At 39.0% G+C, this 15,637-nt stretch overlaps 1 protein-coding gene across 7 annotated transcripts in view; it reads left to right on the top strand.

The window, feature by feature from the left end:
- The window catches only part of TAFA5 (TAFA chemokine like family member 5), a 465,759-nt gene that overhangs the window by 95,416 nt on the left and 354,706 nt on the right, over nucleotides 1-15,637 (top strand). For 4 of the 7 annotated variants that reach the window (XR_014698558.1, XR_014698559.1, XR_014698560.1 and 1 more), the window contains exon 2: nucleotides 6,109-6,195. The exons of 1 other annotated variant lie outside the window; for it this stretch is intronic. Coding sequence is in view for 1 of the 6 variants with exons in the window: in XM_084537949.1 (XP_084394075.1) it covers nucleotides 6,109-6,195 (87 nt within the window). In the remaining 5 variants the exon portion in view is untranslated. Of the gene's footprint in view, nucleotides 1-6,108; nucleotides 6,196-14,743; nucleotides 15,324-15,637 lie in introns of those variants that run through there. 2 more of the 7 variants (XR_014698561.1, XM_084537950.1) reach the window with 2 other exon arrangements.

Genomic DNA, 15,637 nt, shown 5'->3' with positions numbered 1-15,637 from the left:
CCTTGAAGCAGGGCCTCAATGCATGTAGCGGTTGTTTAGAAGGACAGATGTTTTCACAATGAGAGCCCACCCCACCCCTCTCCTTTCTTTTTCCACCTTGTATTGCTGATTGTGACATCATATGGTATGGAATATCCCTTTGGTTGGTTTAGGCCAGCTGCCCTGGTGATGTTCCCTCCTCACTTCTTGCCCACCCCCAGCTCTGGGTGGAGGAGGAAAGGGGGGTAGAGGAAGTCCTGATGCTGTGCCAATATTGCTCAACACTGATGCGATACTAGTGCTGTTCTAGCTACAAGTGTAGAGCATAGCTGTATGGGCTGCTGCAGGGAGAGTTAACTCCATCCCAGACAGACACTGTATAAGGAGACAAAGTGATGGTCATACAGGACACCATTTTGTTATCTTTCATCTGTCCTTTGTTTTGTTTTTATGAAACAGAACCATCTTATTGAACCATAGTACTTTTTTTTGTTTGTTTGTTTTTCAGTTGCAAACATAAACAGGTGGCTTACAGGAACGGGCAAAAAATCCTTACTCTAGTGTTGAGAGAATCAGAGAAAATTAAAAGCAACTCATGCAACCTAAACGGGCACCTAAGCTTTCTAATAACAAGAATGTCTGTTTTTCTAGTCTAATAATTTTGTTAATGCATAGTTTATTTATTTGTTTATTTATTTATTTTTCCTCCTGTTACTCAGTAGTAATAAAATTTAGTCAAAGTTATCCAGTTGTTGCAGTTTTCTGGTCCTTTAATGAAGGTATGATAAGTGCTTGCTGTTCTCTAGATCAGTGACTGTGTAGTAAACCAGAGGGGAGCCTAGAAACCCAGCCTATAGCCCCCTCCCTGGGGCAACACTGGGCTGCCAAAGGTAAGCACTTCTTGTCAGTGTGATTTTTGAATGAATTCAGTGCTGTCATAAATTTGGCTGTGGTCAGACTATGATTTCTTTGTCTACTGGGAATGTAATCCCAATAAGAGATCCCAGTGACAGAAAGAGAGAGGGAAAGGAGGGAATGAAGGATTCTGGAATGGGCTTCTTTGAGAACAGGTGATCTGAATGTCTGTTTCTACTATTTGAACAGTAAAATATATATAGGACTGGAATTGGTCTCAGGACAGAGTCCAGTCTCTTATGAGAATTAGGATTACCCCAAAAGGATATTTATTTAACTTGTTCTGAAAAAAAAAAAATCATGCATGTTGATATACGGATTCCCTATCAATGATAATCTGTGCTGTCATTTAAACATCCTGATAGCTAGGCTGTTTTCAATTAGCATCTGATGTAAATCCCCTCTGCTATATTGGTAGTTCTAATTAAAAACAGATCTAATTTATCTACATCTTAAAACATGAAGCCACAAACTGAAAAAGTGCTGTTGTGGAACTTCAGGAATGAAGTTGAGGAGATATTGCTTGTTTCTGTCAATGAATTTAAAATTATACTTCACTTTGTGGCAACAACATTGTATTTTTGAATCATTACTCACTTTGTGATCCACTATACCTTCATACCTTTTTCCATTATTTATGCAGTTGTACAATATTTTCTCATTTTTAAATGTTCAGCATTTGAAGAAAAGTGCAATGACTATGCTTCTCCCCTGCCAAAATGAAAGACAACGTGCTGTGTTCCTGATTTAGAAGAATCATGTTGTCATTTGATGAGGTCTGCAAATTCATTAAAATGTTGACCCCTCTAAATGACTAAAAAACAATCCCATAATATGATGAAAAACCTCGATATTGAGTGCTTTCTACTAATTCATATATTTACTTGATTCTAATAATTTATGAGCCAAATTCTGTTCTTTGGTATTGTGGGGTAAAAACACTTACTGCAGTTGTCCTTCTAGATCTGACCTCATTAAAACTGAAAATAGCATATATCTCTTATTACAGAAATATTTTATTCAAAAGGAACTGTGTAAGGAATATAGCTAGCCTGTGGTTTTGTTTTTTTTTGTTGTTTGTTTGTTTGTTTTGTTTTTGTTTTATAACCCCTTTGGATAATGTAACACTTTACATCATCTGAAGAAAAATATTTTTGTATCAAAATCTTGTTCTGGATATGACGCCTTCTCTTCTGGATGTTATGATCAGGGAATTCTCTTTTACTGCTCTCCTGTATTAGAAGCAGTTATGGCCCATATAACTGTCATTGTTTCAGTAACCTGCAAATTTATTGCTGTAATGAAGCTTCCCGATAAACAAAGTTATTCTTATTTAATAAGTCAGCAGTTGAATCTACAGCTGAACAGAGAGGCTTATTGTGTAAGGATCTGAGGTTATATGTAACATATTTTGAAATGCTGTATATGGACGGCGAATATAGTCATGGTTACGGCAGTGGGCAGGAAATCACAGTTTTGAGTCTTGGCTGTGTCACAGACTTTCTGTGTGACTTTGGACAAGCTACTCTTTGTGCATTAGCTAATAGTACTATCTCTATCTCCCAGGGGTGTTGTGAGAATACATTCATTAATGTTTGTAAGGCGCTTGGATATTATAGAGATGGGGCCATATAAGCACTTAGAGAAACAATCCATTTTTGCAACAGTGTGCATCTTCCTGACTAAGGACTTTTTTGCTGGAAGTTTTTCATCGATGCCTATTATGAATAAATCTACTTTATAATGATACAGTGAGGTTAAACTGCATTTTGGAGTGTGGTTTCACTTTAGTATTCAGAACAGGTGGGAACAGTCATAAGTTTGAAAGCTGTTCCCAAGGAAAGAGAATAGAATTTTTATACTCAGACATTTGAATAGAAAAGATACCTTTCGTGATTCATCTAGTTCAAAACATGGAGGATTATTTACATCTGTATCTGTCTCACAAATAGTTTATTCTATTTTAAGCACTTCTCATTACATTGTCTAAACTACCTCCTCAGGCAAGTCATTCCATTGCCTAATTGCCTTTAAAGTTAAACAGTTTGCTCAAATGTCTACCCTATTTTTTTCCTTGTGGAAATAAGCTGCTCTTTCAGTCTGTCCTTTCTTTCTGAAATAACCTTCACTCACATGTGCTCAGTTCAGATACACAACGTAGTTATAGCAAGTTAACAAGGTATTGCTTTAGAGCTGATGGGAGATAAATTGGTGAGCCACTGTAACTTGATTTGATAATTTGCCTGGCTGAGTGCTGTATGGTATTAAAATCTGAATATGGGGCTCAGAGCACTAGCACCAAGGAGGAAAAAATATATAAATAAATACTAAATATTCCCAAGACCCTCACGGAGAACTTGTTGGTGAGAGGTTTCCAATCTAAGAGAGTAGATGCTGCAGGCTTCGTAAAGAGTTTTGTTTTGTTTTGTTTTCATTCATAGAAACTAGTGGCAGATAAATCATGGAAGTAAAGGATCTGAATGAGTCTGAGCATTCCTTGAGGAAAGTGGAACTCTACAGTTTTGAGGCTCAGGAAACAAAGTATATGTCGTGCATCTGTGTAAAACTTTTTACTTTTGAGCCCTGAGTCTAATGAAATTTCTCAGAGAGACAAAGGTATCATATACTTCAATTGCAAAAGTTTCTGAAAATGCATGATCATTGGAAGACAGAGACCCTATAAATGCCCCGATGCTGGGAACAGACATTGTGTTCTCTATTTCTGTGTTAAATCTAGAGAATCAACATGGTCTTCAGCTGGATAGTTGTGAGAAATCAGAGCTTGCAGTCAATTAAAAAATGTAAACTTATATGAAAATTGACCTCATTTATTCTGGGGCTCATGGGATTGCTTGTTATTAATTTACAGTTTGCAGTGAAGTCCATTCATGCACAATTTGTTGTTTGAATATGTACTGAGTAGGATTGCTTTTTAACAAAGTTCCCATATTATTATTCCCGATAGTGGAAGGCAATGGCTTCTCAGGATGAGTATTGTTTTTAAACTATGGTCAGACATTCTGAGCAATGCACTAGGACAGAACTGCACGATTTATTTATTTATTTATTTATTTATGTATTTATTTTCTGTCAATTAGGATTGGGAATTGAATGGGGTTGGTATTATCCTCGTATCCTATACACATATGTAAAATATACTACACTGGACAGAAGAACTACAAATGAAAGAAGGAAGTAAGGTACAATATTCCAGCATTGTACAAAGTTATTATAAATGGAGATACACGTAGAAACTCATAATCTTAACTTGGTTTCACTGCCATCAGTCTGCTCCCAACCTCATGTGTTGTTTTCTGGGCTTAGCTAAAGATTCAGTACAGCCATCTCTCTTTTCAGTCTGTCAGTAGATGCAAGACCAGTGTTTGGGGATTCTTAATCAGAATTCCTGATTTTGTAATCCTTGATGCAGGACTGAATAAAAAGTATCAGTAAAGCTAAGAAGAGGAAACACCATTAATGAGATATTATTTTCTGCTAGTTGCTTTACATAAAACATATGTAAAGCTTACTCATGTTGGTGTTTATTAGGCATATATTTAAGTCCTTGGTTACTAAAAATTTCCTCCGTGAATATATTTTCATATGGCAATGACAATAAAATTTCTACCAAAATATTGAGAAAAAATATATATATAATTCAAAGGATTAAGTTATCTTCTTTAAAAAATGCAGAATGTTTTATATATTGTATCAAACTAATCCTCTTTGATACACTGTGTGCGCCACACAAAAATAATTGGCATGATAACGACTAATATAAATAGAAAAAAACAGTGTACAAAACAAGAGATGACAGTTTACAAAACTCAGTTCTGATAGCCATTTAAAAAGATGACCACCAGAAACAGTTGAAAATTTAAACTTTTGTTATTTTTTTTTCATCTTGTGTTGTGCCTGTCAAAAAGAAGATACACATCTTCAGCAGTATATCTGAAAAAGGAAAAGAAAACATTTAAATCTACTCAGACTATTACAGTTGCATTACTAGATTTTAATGACTGCCTTACAAAATTCTGATAACTTCTTGAGGCTGTGTTTCTATATATGAAGCAGCAGAGCATATAATCTGGAAAGGGGAAGAAACTTTTCCTTACGGCAAAGTAAATTGTGATTTCTCACAGTAGGAGGTTATTGGCTCATATGCTGATTCTGTCCACTTTGATAGGATAACTTTATGAATAAACAGCTTCATACCCAGGTATGTCTTTAGGATTGATGCCAGCTGCAAGTTTTCATCAACAGAATAACTTCTCCCTTCCTCATCTCCTTTGTGACCTTAAACCCTCAGGCAATACTCAATATACAAGTAGATGTTATGTTGCTCATACTACGTGATATTTCAGTTTACTACATAAAGTACTTGCTTCTTGTATCTTTTCTGTATTCTTCTAAAGTAATTATGAAGAAATCATGCTTATTTTAAAAACTAGTGTTATCTAGTGGAAGAAAAAAATCTGTTACATGTAAGCAAAGAGAATACTCAAAGTAGCTAGCATTTAAAATACATCTAAAAACATCTAAAATCCTCCTTGTAACCATAACAATTATCCTAGTTTATTATACTGTCTTTAGCTATTCCTTCTTTTCTGCAAGTAATTGTCATGTGGCTGGGGAGTTTCTCTTCTGATTTTATGGAATTCTATTAATTTTCTTGAGATTTTTTTTCCTGGCATAGTTTCTTCATAAACAAACAAACAAAAACCTGGAAAGCAAGCTGATTTTGTATCCAACATTCGGTGGCACTATAGTTTAATTTTTTATTTCATATGGCTGGGTTTTACTATGAAGGCTAGATAAGTGCTATGCACTATACTATATTTCCTTTATAGGGAAGATATGAATACTTAGCCTTTTTCAAAGAAGGGAGGGAGAGGGAGGTGGGAAAGAGAGAGACTCACCTGGTTTCTGTCATGTCAGATGCAGTTGGGTAAGTGCTTCGTTAACTTATATTTGAAATGATTACTAAAAGCTCCTCTAAAATCAGTGAAGGTCAGTTTTATGAGTACTGTTCTCAGCATCTGAAAGTAGCCATTACTTACAGCAGGCTGATTATAAGGGGAAACTCTAAAGTCTTCAATTCTAAATCTTCAGGTGTGTGGGCTGTTAGACCCCCTAATGTTGTAGTTTATTCTGTGTTCATTTCCTTTTGCAAGAAGTGATTTCAATTGAATCATTTATGATTCTTCCATTCAGATTATAACAGCTATTTTGGAGCGGATAACCCTCAATGGCTGTATATGAGACATTGCCCGGGGTGCTTCCAAGATGCTTTTGAGCTGGGTAAGGAAATCACTGAGTGTTGACACATTCTGAAAGCACTATGGCATGGATCAAGAGCATATAGTTTATAAGTGTGTTACTGACCTATTATTTTATGTATTAATGACAGAGTAGATTATACCCATTTCCTCTGAAGCGTTAAACAAAACCAAATAAGCACTACATATATATGTAAAGTATTTTCAAAAATGAAATACAGTATCTATCTCTATATAGTAATTCATACATAAAAACATTGTCATCATTACCAACTTATAACGTGTCTACTTTTTTCTATAGTAGCCATTCAATGTATAATATTATATTAATGTAATATTATATAATATTAGCATAGCAGTGAAGAAAACTACTCAAATTTTTGCTGTGACTTTAAGGTCAAAGCTATCTGTTTCTGTGGGTATGGCTTAACCAATATGCTAATATAAGACTTCAGTTTATATTCATGCTGTAATCTCTGATCATCCCTACTCTGTACGTGTTACCTTACAGACTCTTGTTCAGTCATGAGCAATTAGTTGTGATGAATCATCTGCCCCTTCAGATACAGACACAGGCAACTATCTGTTTCAAGATCAACCCTTGCACAATGAAGGCTGTATAGGCATGAGGTGTTAGACCTTCCAGTGAGTGTGCATGATGTGAAGGAATCAGAGAAAGCTTTCTGTGTCTTCTTCAAAAGCTCACTGATAAGTATGAAGATCAGGACAGTCCAGCACAGATATGATGCTAAAATATCCCAGGAGCTGGCAGAAAGACAGGTCCATGGCCCACTCCTCTCCTTCTTAATTTAAAGGTAATCAATGTCCAGGGGTAATTCATATTCTGCTGTAGAAATACATGTTCCACCTCTTACAATGTTTGTTTAATGCTCTTTGTAATGTTTTATCCTTCTGAAATCTGACTGAAGCAGTTACAGTGTCTGCAGGTTTTTTACTGAAGTTAGCGCATGCTGTGTGCTGCCAGTAGCTGAAGTTGCAATTAGACAAAGATAATTCTGCCTGGTATAGTAAGGGTGCAGTTTATTATTTTTTTTAATGCCAAAATCTTAGATGCTCCATTTCATGTAGTAATTGTCTCTATTTTTAAACAATGTAAACATACAGAAAAAGGGTTCCTATTAGAACAGCATAATCCAAAACAATATCAAAAAGGATATTACCCTTTATAAACATGCTTTTCACACACACAGAAAAGTCAAATCCTGCTATACAGTGGCCACTTCATTAACTGTAGTAAGCTATAGACTGTCTGATGTGTCTGGCAAATAGAAAAAAAAAAAAATCTACAAAAAAGTGCAAGCAAACAAGTAGTAAGTAGGTTCCACATGCAGGAGAAGGTAGGAAAATATGCTTTTCCTACCATTATCCCACCCCAGGTGTACATTGATAGGGCCTCCAGCGTGTTAATTCCTCATAGCACAGAGTCCAGTAATAAATCTCATATTAGCTTGCAGTAATCCATTTTCATCCTACTGAACAAAATATGGCTTACACTCTTTAGTGTTATCTGGACATATCTAAGAATATCTAAAGACTGGCTAGTACTTTTTTTTTTTTTTTTTTTTTTTTTTTTTTTTGTACTGTCAAGAGCTAGTACATATTATACATGAATGGCTTGCAATATTATTGGTTTATATTTCAGAATAAAAAGAAGTTTGTTTTCTAATTTTGCCTTTACTTATTCGAGATTTTGAAATGAACTCCTGAAAACAGACCCAGAAGAAACTTAATGTATAATATTCTGTGTTCCTTTTAATGTCACAGTCTGATGCAGGTATAAATTTTTTGAAAACATGAGAGTTTTCAGGCTTAAAACAAGAGTGCCATAGTGGTAAACCCATTTTAATTTATACATAAAATGTAATAATTGTTCATTTCGTGCATGTAACAATATTCAAATGTCTATCTGAGGTTTTGAATATTTTTAAAACATCAGCACATTTGTCTGAGAAATATTTGTTTCCCCTCCACTAGTTTATTTGCAACCAAAGATTGCCTCTTCTCTCAGTAATATCCACTAACATGCTAAAACAGTGAAGACACAGTCGTTGTCTCTTCCTTGTATGTTCAGAACATGTTTTATCTAACTCTGGAGGTGCCTTGTTTGTTTTAGATATGTTCAATTTTTGCTGCAGCTCCCTTTCCTACTGACCACAGTAAGAATCAGTAATTAAAAGATATGCTCCATTTTTGCTGCAGCTCCCTTTCCTACTGACCACAGTAAGAATCAGTAATTAAAAGTTTCCATTGTTCCGTGACTCTGGATCCTGATCAGTGTTTGTGATATGCGTGTTTTGAGCTAAATAAAAAGTAAGGTTCTCTGGTTAGAGCTTTACTTTACTTAGGTCATAGAGCTTATTGGCCAAGTTGCCAGTGAGGTTGAGTTTGTATAGTATTGTTCCTGTTGTATTTGGATTTTTTATTTATTATTATTATTATTATTTTTTTACTATCTCCATTTAGGTGAGGGGAAACACCAGAAAGTTAACTTTTTAACTTTTCCATACAGCACTACTATACTGTACTGTTGGCTATTCTATAAAGGTTTGCTATAACTTGACTTACATGACTTACATACTTACTCTGCATGGCTTACAGGTCTCATGAGGAATTTACTCACTGAACATAACAGCCTTTCAATTGTGTGTATGGGGCTAGACCCTCAGGAAGTGATGCTGGATACTATGGACCATAAATTAATTAATTAAATTAATGTGTTTAATAATTGTGGTTCTAATACAAATCTTTTTGGTAATGTATATATATAGTAAACAAATATATTATTTTAGTTTGAGTAGGGAATTGTTAAAAAATGCAGTCAATTTTAAAATATAAAAAGTGAAAATAAGAGGATAAGCCTTCTCAATTTCAGTGTTTTCTGTAGCCCTACAGTCACTGGAACATTCAAGACTATGCCTTATCCATCAGTCTTAACTGTGAGTTCCAATAGTTATATACTCTCTGAATTATTTCAATATCTTACAACTGGAATCAGGTAGAAAGACCCTTGAGACTTTGTAGACTTCCTCTTTGAAATTAGTAGTTCTCCTGAATGTAAGTTGCTGCCTATTCTGGACTTTGTAGACAAATGAAAGTGTTTTGAAAGCATTTCAAGTACATGAAGGCCATAAACAAAACAGGAAAAAAAAAAAAATGGAAGCAAGAAAGGAAGGGCAGGCAGACAACATAATATTACAAGTTCTCCATTAGGACGTGTGGTTCTGTCAATTTAATACAGACTCTCTCTCTCCCCCCCCCCCCCCCCCCAAATATATGAAACTATCCACAGGCAGACATAACATATATAATCATGTATCACAGAAATGAAATCACATCATTTAGAGGACTGCCTTTAAGTATTTGCCTCTCTCTTCAGACTTCAATATATTTCTTCCTGAAGAGCCTGAGTGAAAACTTGGTACCTCTCACATAAAAACAATTCCGTGCTCTGGAAGGCAAAAGAGTTTCAGCATTGCAGGTTCCTCACACAGGGTATGCTGTCCTAGCTCCCTCCTCAGTGGCATCTCATTCATGACAGCTCACGTATTCTCTTATACGCATACTGGCACTAGATCCTATGGATACGTACTGGTTGCAATTACCATCAGTGTAGGAACTGAATTTGTAAGGCTCTAAATTTTGTAGTCCCAAATGTGTTAGTTTTTTTCTATGTCAGAAATTCCCCAGGTCATAATGCTGTCATTGTTCTCAGTAGGAAACTTTAATTGCAGAGCTAGTTGGAAAAGAGTTGGATTAGCTGGCAGAGTGTTGTCTGGAAAATCTTTCAGCTGTGCAATGTTATCTCTTCCCCTTATATCCCCTCGCCCCCACCCCTGAGGATTCCTAGCCTGCTGTATTTGGTGAGATACATATGTTTTCCCCAGCTCCAAGAGCTGTGAAGGGTTCCTCTGGGATATCTAAGTATAAATACGTAAGTGTGTCTTCAGTTGCTAGGTTATTTTTAGTCAATGGGTGGTTACTAAGTCATCTATAATTGTGCTGTTAAATGTGTCAGAGCAGCTACTAGAAAGCTAGGTGCTCCCTGTAACAGGTTGTGTGTGTAAGGTGAAATGAAAGAGTACAAAATCAGCATTACAGAAGTGAGCTGTTTAAAGCTTTGAATGATATAAAGGGAGATTGCTTGATGAGCAGATACAAGGAAGATGGTCCATGAGTACGACATGGATGGAGAAGGACGGTAACATACTATCCATAGTACCTGCAACTGGCATATCATGTCATTTCTAATTTGTGGTGTTGGGGAACTTACCAGGAGGTCAAGGGATGGCAGTGGTCTTACAAAGCCTTTCACATCTTAGCCAGCTCATATAAAGCCTTTAGCAGCAGTGGCCAAAAGCAATTATCAACTGGTAACTGCTAAGTGGGAGAAAGTGCAATGAGTTCCCTATGGGCAACTGTCCACAGGACACAGGCTGCTAGCGCAGTTCTTTCTCTATAAATAGAAGAGTGGAATATAATCATACCTGAAGTGAAAGTCAGTAAGATGGTGGGAAGAAGGCAAGAACAGCAAAATAATATAATTGGAAAGCCAAAGGTATTTTTAAAAGACATATCAGAAATATTAGACAGAAATTAGGCACTACAGCAAAGAAATTGCACGTTGGTTATTCTAAAATATCCTTGCTGCATTATCCCTTTTATGAATCTGCAATTAGGAGAAAGAGCAGGAAGCAGGGTTTGGTTTGTCAAAAAATCATTACAGACATTAACACATCAGCTGATTAGGTGAGTGAAGAAAAAATAAAGCAAAATTTTTAGGTGTTCAAGGAAGGAGATGGTAGGATGGATATGTGTTCGTAATTCCTGGTGCAGCTATACACATCACAAACCAGAGATTAATAGAGTCTCTTCAGAGATAAACTTCTACTTCAGTGGCATTGCCCAGCATCAGCTGAAGATAAGCGATGGTATTTGGAGAACTGCTGCAGTTGTGACTAGCCCAGATGCAAAGAAATGTGAACCAGCTGTTGGTATGCAGAGAGCAGCGGGGGAAAAATATTTAAAAGCTGCAAAAGATAATTGGTGGAAATATATCCATCTGTATTCATTTCTGTATATTCAATATATCATCTATTTTGAGTAGATTCAAAATGGGAAAGGATTTATAATGCCACTTCAGGCATATGTGAGAGATAAATTGGGTGAATTAGAACAAAATAAAATGTTAAACTTACATGTAACTTAGGAGAAACATCCCAGCTGAGAGAACTGCTGGGCTGGAATAATAGCCTGAAGTGGCTGGTGACAGACTATTGCCTGAGTAACTCAAAAGTAACAAAAATGAAATCCAGTGGGCATCAGCAAAGGTTTGGCTAATAATAGATATTGCCTGCTTTTTTTTTTTTTTTTTTTTTTTTTTTTTTTGTGTGTGTGTGTGTGTGTGTGCATGCGTGCATGCGTATGTTCTTCAAAGCCAGTGGTAGATCCCAAATTCATTATTGAGAATGGGCTAACGTCATCTCTTGTGCTACTGCATTTAGATCTGCATTGGACATGCATAATTTTGGGGTTTATTGCATGAACAGTAATAAAATAATCATGCAAGAAACATTCAACACAACTGAAAGTACTAGAGACTTAGTTACAGTGGTATGGAACACAATCTAGACATGGTCACATTTCAGGAACTTTAGCATCTTCTTATTTATAAAATATCTTGGTACTGAAGAATAGATCTTTTAAAGTTTTATAGTTTGTCTTGTTTTGTTTTGGCTTGGTTTGTTTTTGTTTTTTTTTTTTTTTTTTTTTTTTTCCCCACAGAACTAAATACAGAGTACAAAAATATATTTAAAACTACAGAATTGAGCAAAGGCTGCTGTCTTCACTGCAGAGTTCCAGTTTTAGTAATTCTGTTGAACTAGACAGAAGTTTCAGTAAAAGGAACAAATGAGCTGTGTTTCCAAAAGAGAACATACACTTGGAAATGATGCACTTATTTGTTGTGCTGCTTTCCCATAGGAACTGGAAAGAACTCATATCTCAAACACATTTGCTTTTGCTCCTTGGCCATCAGGAAAATGCTTTCCTTACTACTTTTTCCAACCATGCACTGTGTTGGAAATGTCTTCTAATGCCATCGTCATCTTTTACCTGCATGAAGGAGCTTTCAGGTGCTCCACATCTCTCTTTAACATTAAAACACAAGTGGAGAAGTTCCTGTGGAGGGGAATCCAGGCAGAAGCTAATGCTGAGACCATAGCCCTTTGCCCCTCTATATTACTGGAGACACATGGGGTCAGAGCTTTGGCAAAAACCTGGAAATACGAAGTGAGTTAGTTCTATAAATCTCTCTTAGCCTAAGCAGCTTAGAAACTGTTGGATAGGTGTTATTGTATTAGCTGGGGGTTCAAATCTTAATAGGCTGAAAGATAATGGGGCATTTTTGTCAAGGGAATTTATTCAGAAGTCTTCAAGAGAAGCCCATGTTGGTAACTTGAGATATCTTTAATATTTTATAAATCTTTATCCATGTGACAAGTCAAGATATTGAAGGTGGCTGTTTTTGAATAGGACTCACCACCTTTGAAAGGTCCAAGTCAATTAAGAAAATACAAAAACCACAGTGAACCATATTTAGTACAGCGAGCATCGTTGCCAGGTACCACTGTCCTCCCAAATGGGAAGTCTTCTGGAATCCCTTGTTGCTATGAGACTAACTATCTCTGTACGGTGCGAGCGATGAACCAGATTTTGCTCCCACTTACACTAGTGTGCATGTCGAGTGACTCCCCTGTGGCCAAGAAGCACACTGCCTCATTCTGATGCCTTGCTTATGAAAGGATCTGATCCAAAGCCCACTAAAGCCCAGGAGTATTCATCTAATTCAGAAGCTCCAAGTAAGACTAGCTTAAAATCAAAGTACATGGGAGCAGCACTGTCATCTTGAACCTCAAAGGAGCAAGCAAGAGATTTTGACCCACTGGCAGCATATCTCCACATGCTTCTAGGAAAGCGATATGTAAAATTCGTCATAGGGTTTCTCTCTAAACTTAGCAGTTCAAACTGCTAAGTTTATACATGGTTCTTATCCTGGACTGCATAAACTCTTAAGTTTGAGACACCTTTAAAATCCACTTATCTGTGGACTTTAAAAAAAATGACACCATTTCAGGGTGGCTTGTGAGGTTGTTTTTCTTTTTTTTTTTTTTTTTCTGCTGATTGCTTAAGTATAAAATACGTGTATTTTCTTTAGCTGTTTGACACTTTTCCCTTTCATGCAGAAGACAAACAAACAAACAAAACCCAACTTGAACTGAGCCCAAGCATGGCCAATTTCTTACCAAAGGGTATGTTTCAGAATGAAAGATTTACATTGGAATATCTCTAGTGTAGCTATGACATTGCTTTAACATTGCATTGCTGTAATCTTCAAATACAGTAAATGCAATAAATGGGTTTATAGGGATTTGTGTGAAGTTTAAAATTCAAAAGATAGCTGCTTTTAACATTTCCCTGTGCTACCAGTGAAAGAGCAAAATACACAGGGAGGAACGCAACACAAATCATCAACAACGAGGGAAACATTTGCCCAACAAAAATACTGATATTTTATTAATCCGTCCTTCCAAGCCTCTTAAAACCCCTTTCTAAAAATTAAGAAAATATTTAAATAATGATCTTTAAAAAAATAAATAAATAAAATAATGATAATAATAAAAGAACAGAAAGGGAAACATTTCACCAAAGAGCCACGGAAGCAATGCTAGGACTTCTCTCACAAGCATCCCTCTACTTGGTTTCTTTCCGTCTTCGGAGCTATGGACGCGCTCTTGTGTCTATCCCAGCCGCTGAGGCTTCGGCCGCCGCTGTGCACCCGCTTTTTGGCCGGCCCCGTGAGGCGCCCCAACTTGGAGCTCCCCGGCGGCGGGGGGCGAGAGGGGACCCCCCCGGCACTGCCGCCGCCTCCAGCCCCATCCTGCTCCTCCTCCGCTTCCCCCTTCGCCCCCGCCAGCCCCGGCCGGCCGAGAGGGGGGGACACGAAATCGGGAGGACCCCGCGGCCGCGCACAACCCGCGGCACCTCCACAGCTTTCCGCTGGAGGGGGGAAAGCGGCAGCAAAACCCCCAGCGTTGGCTTTTTGTTATTATTATTTTTGCAGGGAGGGGGGTGATTGATGGCATTCTTTCATTTGCCTTCTTGCTGCGGCGGAGGCACCGAGCTGGAGGCTGCGATCGCCGTAGCCCGGCGAGCGGCACCGGGACGGGGTCGGGTCCCGCGGGCGAGGGGCTGGTGGCGGCCGGGGGGCTGAGGGGGAGCCCCCGGGGAGGCCGGCGGCGAGGAGGTGCGAGCCTCGGCGGAGGCCGGCTCTCCCCAGCGGGGAGGGCGGGCTGTGAGGCGAGCCCCCCCTCGAGCAGAGAGGATCTCCGAGCCGGGAGGAGGAGGAGGAAAAAGGAGGGGGGGGGGGGTGCAACAAATTGCCGCCAGCCGGGGAGAAGTTGCAGCGAAGAGAAATCCCTCCCTCCCCCCACTCCCCCCCGTCCCCTCCCTCTCCCTCCTCCCGGAGCCGTGGCAGCGAGCGGCGGCGGCGGCCCGACGAAGGAAGGAGCCGGCAGCGAACGAGCGGCTCCCGCAGCCCGGCGATGCCGCAGCGGCCCCCGCGGAGCCTCGGCGGGGTGGGCCCGGCCCCCGCACGCCCCGCGCCCCCCGGCGGCGGCGCCCCCTGAAGCGGGCGGTGGTGGCGGCGGCGGCGGCGGCCCCGCGGGCGCTGTTGCGCAGCCCCTGCCCCCGGCACGGCTCGGCACGGCTCGGCTCAGCTCGGCTGGGCGCGGAGCCGCAGCGCTGATTCATGGAGCCCCGCGCCCGCTGGCTTGGCGAGGAGGTGTGAAGCCCCCCGGCCCCTCCTCCGCAGCCCCCGGGCTCGCCCGCCCCTGCTCGGGAGCGTTGTTGGGTCCCCGCCGGCAGCCGCCGCGCCTGGCGCACGGAAAGGGGGGGGGAGAAAAAAAAAAAAAAGCGTTGATGCATCGCTGTGGAAATTCATTGTGTGACTTTCTGGGTATTTACTGAGTTTCAGACCCGAGATGCAGCTCTTGAAAGCTTTATGGGCACTAGCAGGAGCAGCGATCTGCTGTTTTCTTATATTTGTCATCCACTCACAGTTTCTTAAAGAAGGTAATTGTATCTGCATGTCTACATACCCTGTGCTTTAATACTACGGTCTGTGCGAGGTGCCTTAATTATTTTTACTGTTTCCAGTATGTTCTATTTACAGCAGTGTTTTCACGCTTTTTCTTTTTCTTTTTTTTTTTTTTTTTTTCCTTTCCGTTTAAAGCCTTCTCATGTTTGTTCCTTTAGAAAATAGGTAGCTTTAGACTTAAATTCTCGGTAAATGCATATATATATAATGTGTGTGATGCTTGTATTCTGTGTTTTAGCCAATGTCTCATTTCTTTATGGGGCATGTCTAGTGTATAGAAAATATTTGT

This window comes from Aythya ferina (assembly GCF_964211825.1).
Source record: "Aythya ferina genome assembly, chromosome: 1".
Lineage (NCBI taxonomy): Eukaryota > Metazoa > Chordata > Aves > Anseriformes > Anatidae > Aythya > Aythya ferina.
The sequence above is the reverse complement of the archived record's forward strand: the minus strand, read 5'-3'. Positions and strand labels throughout refer to the sequence as shown.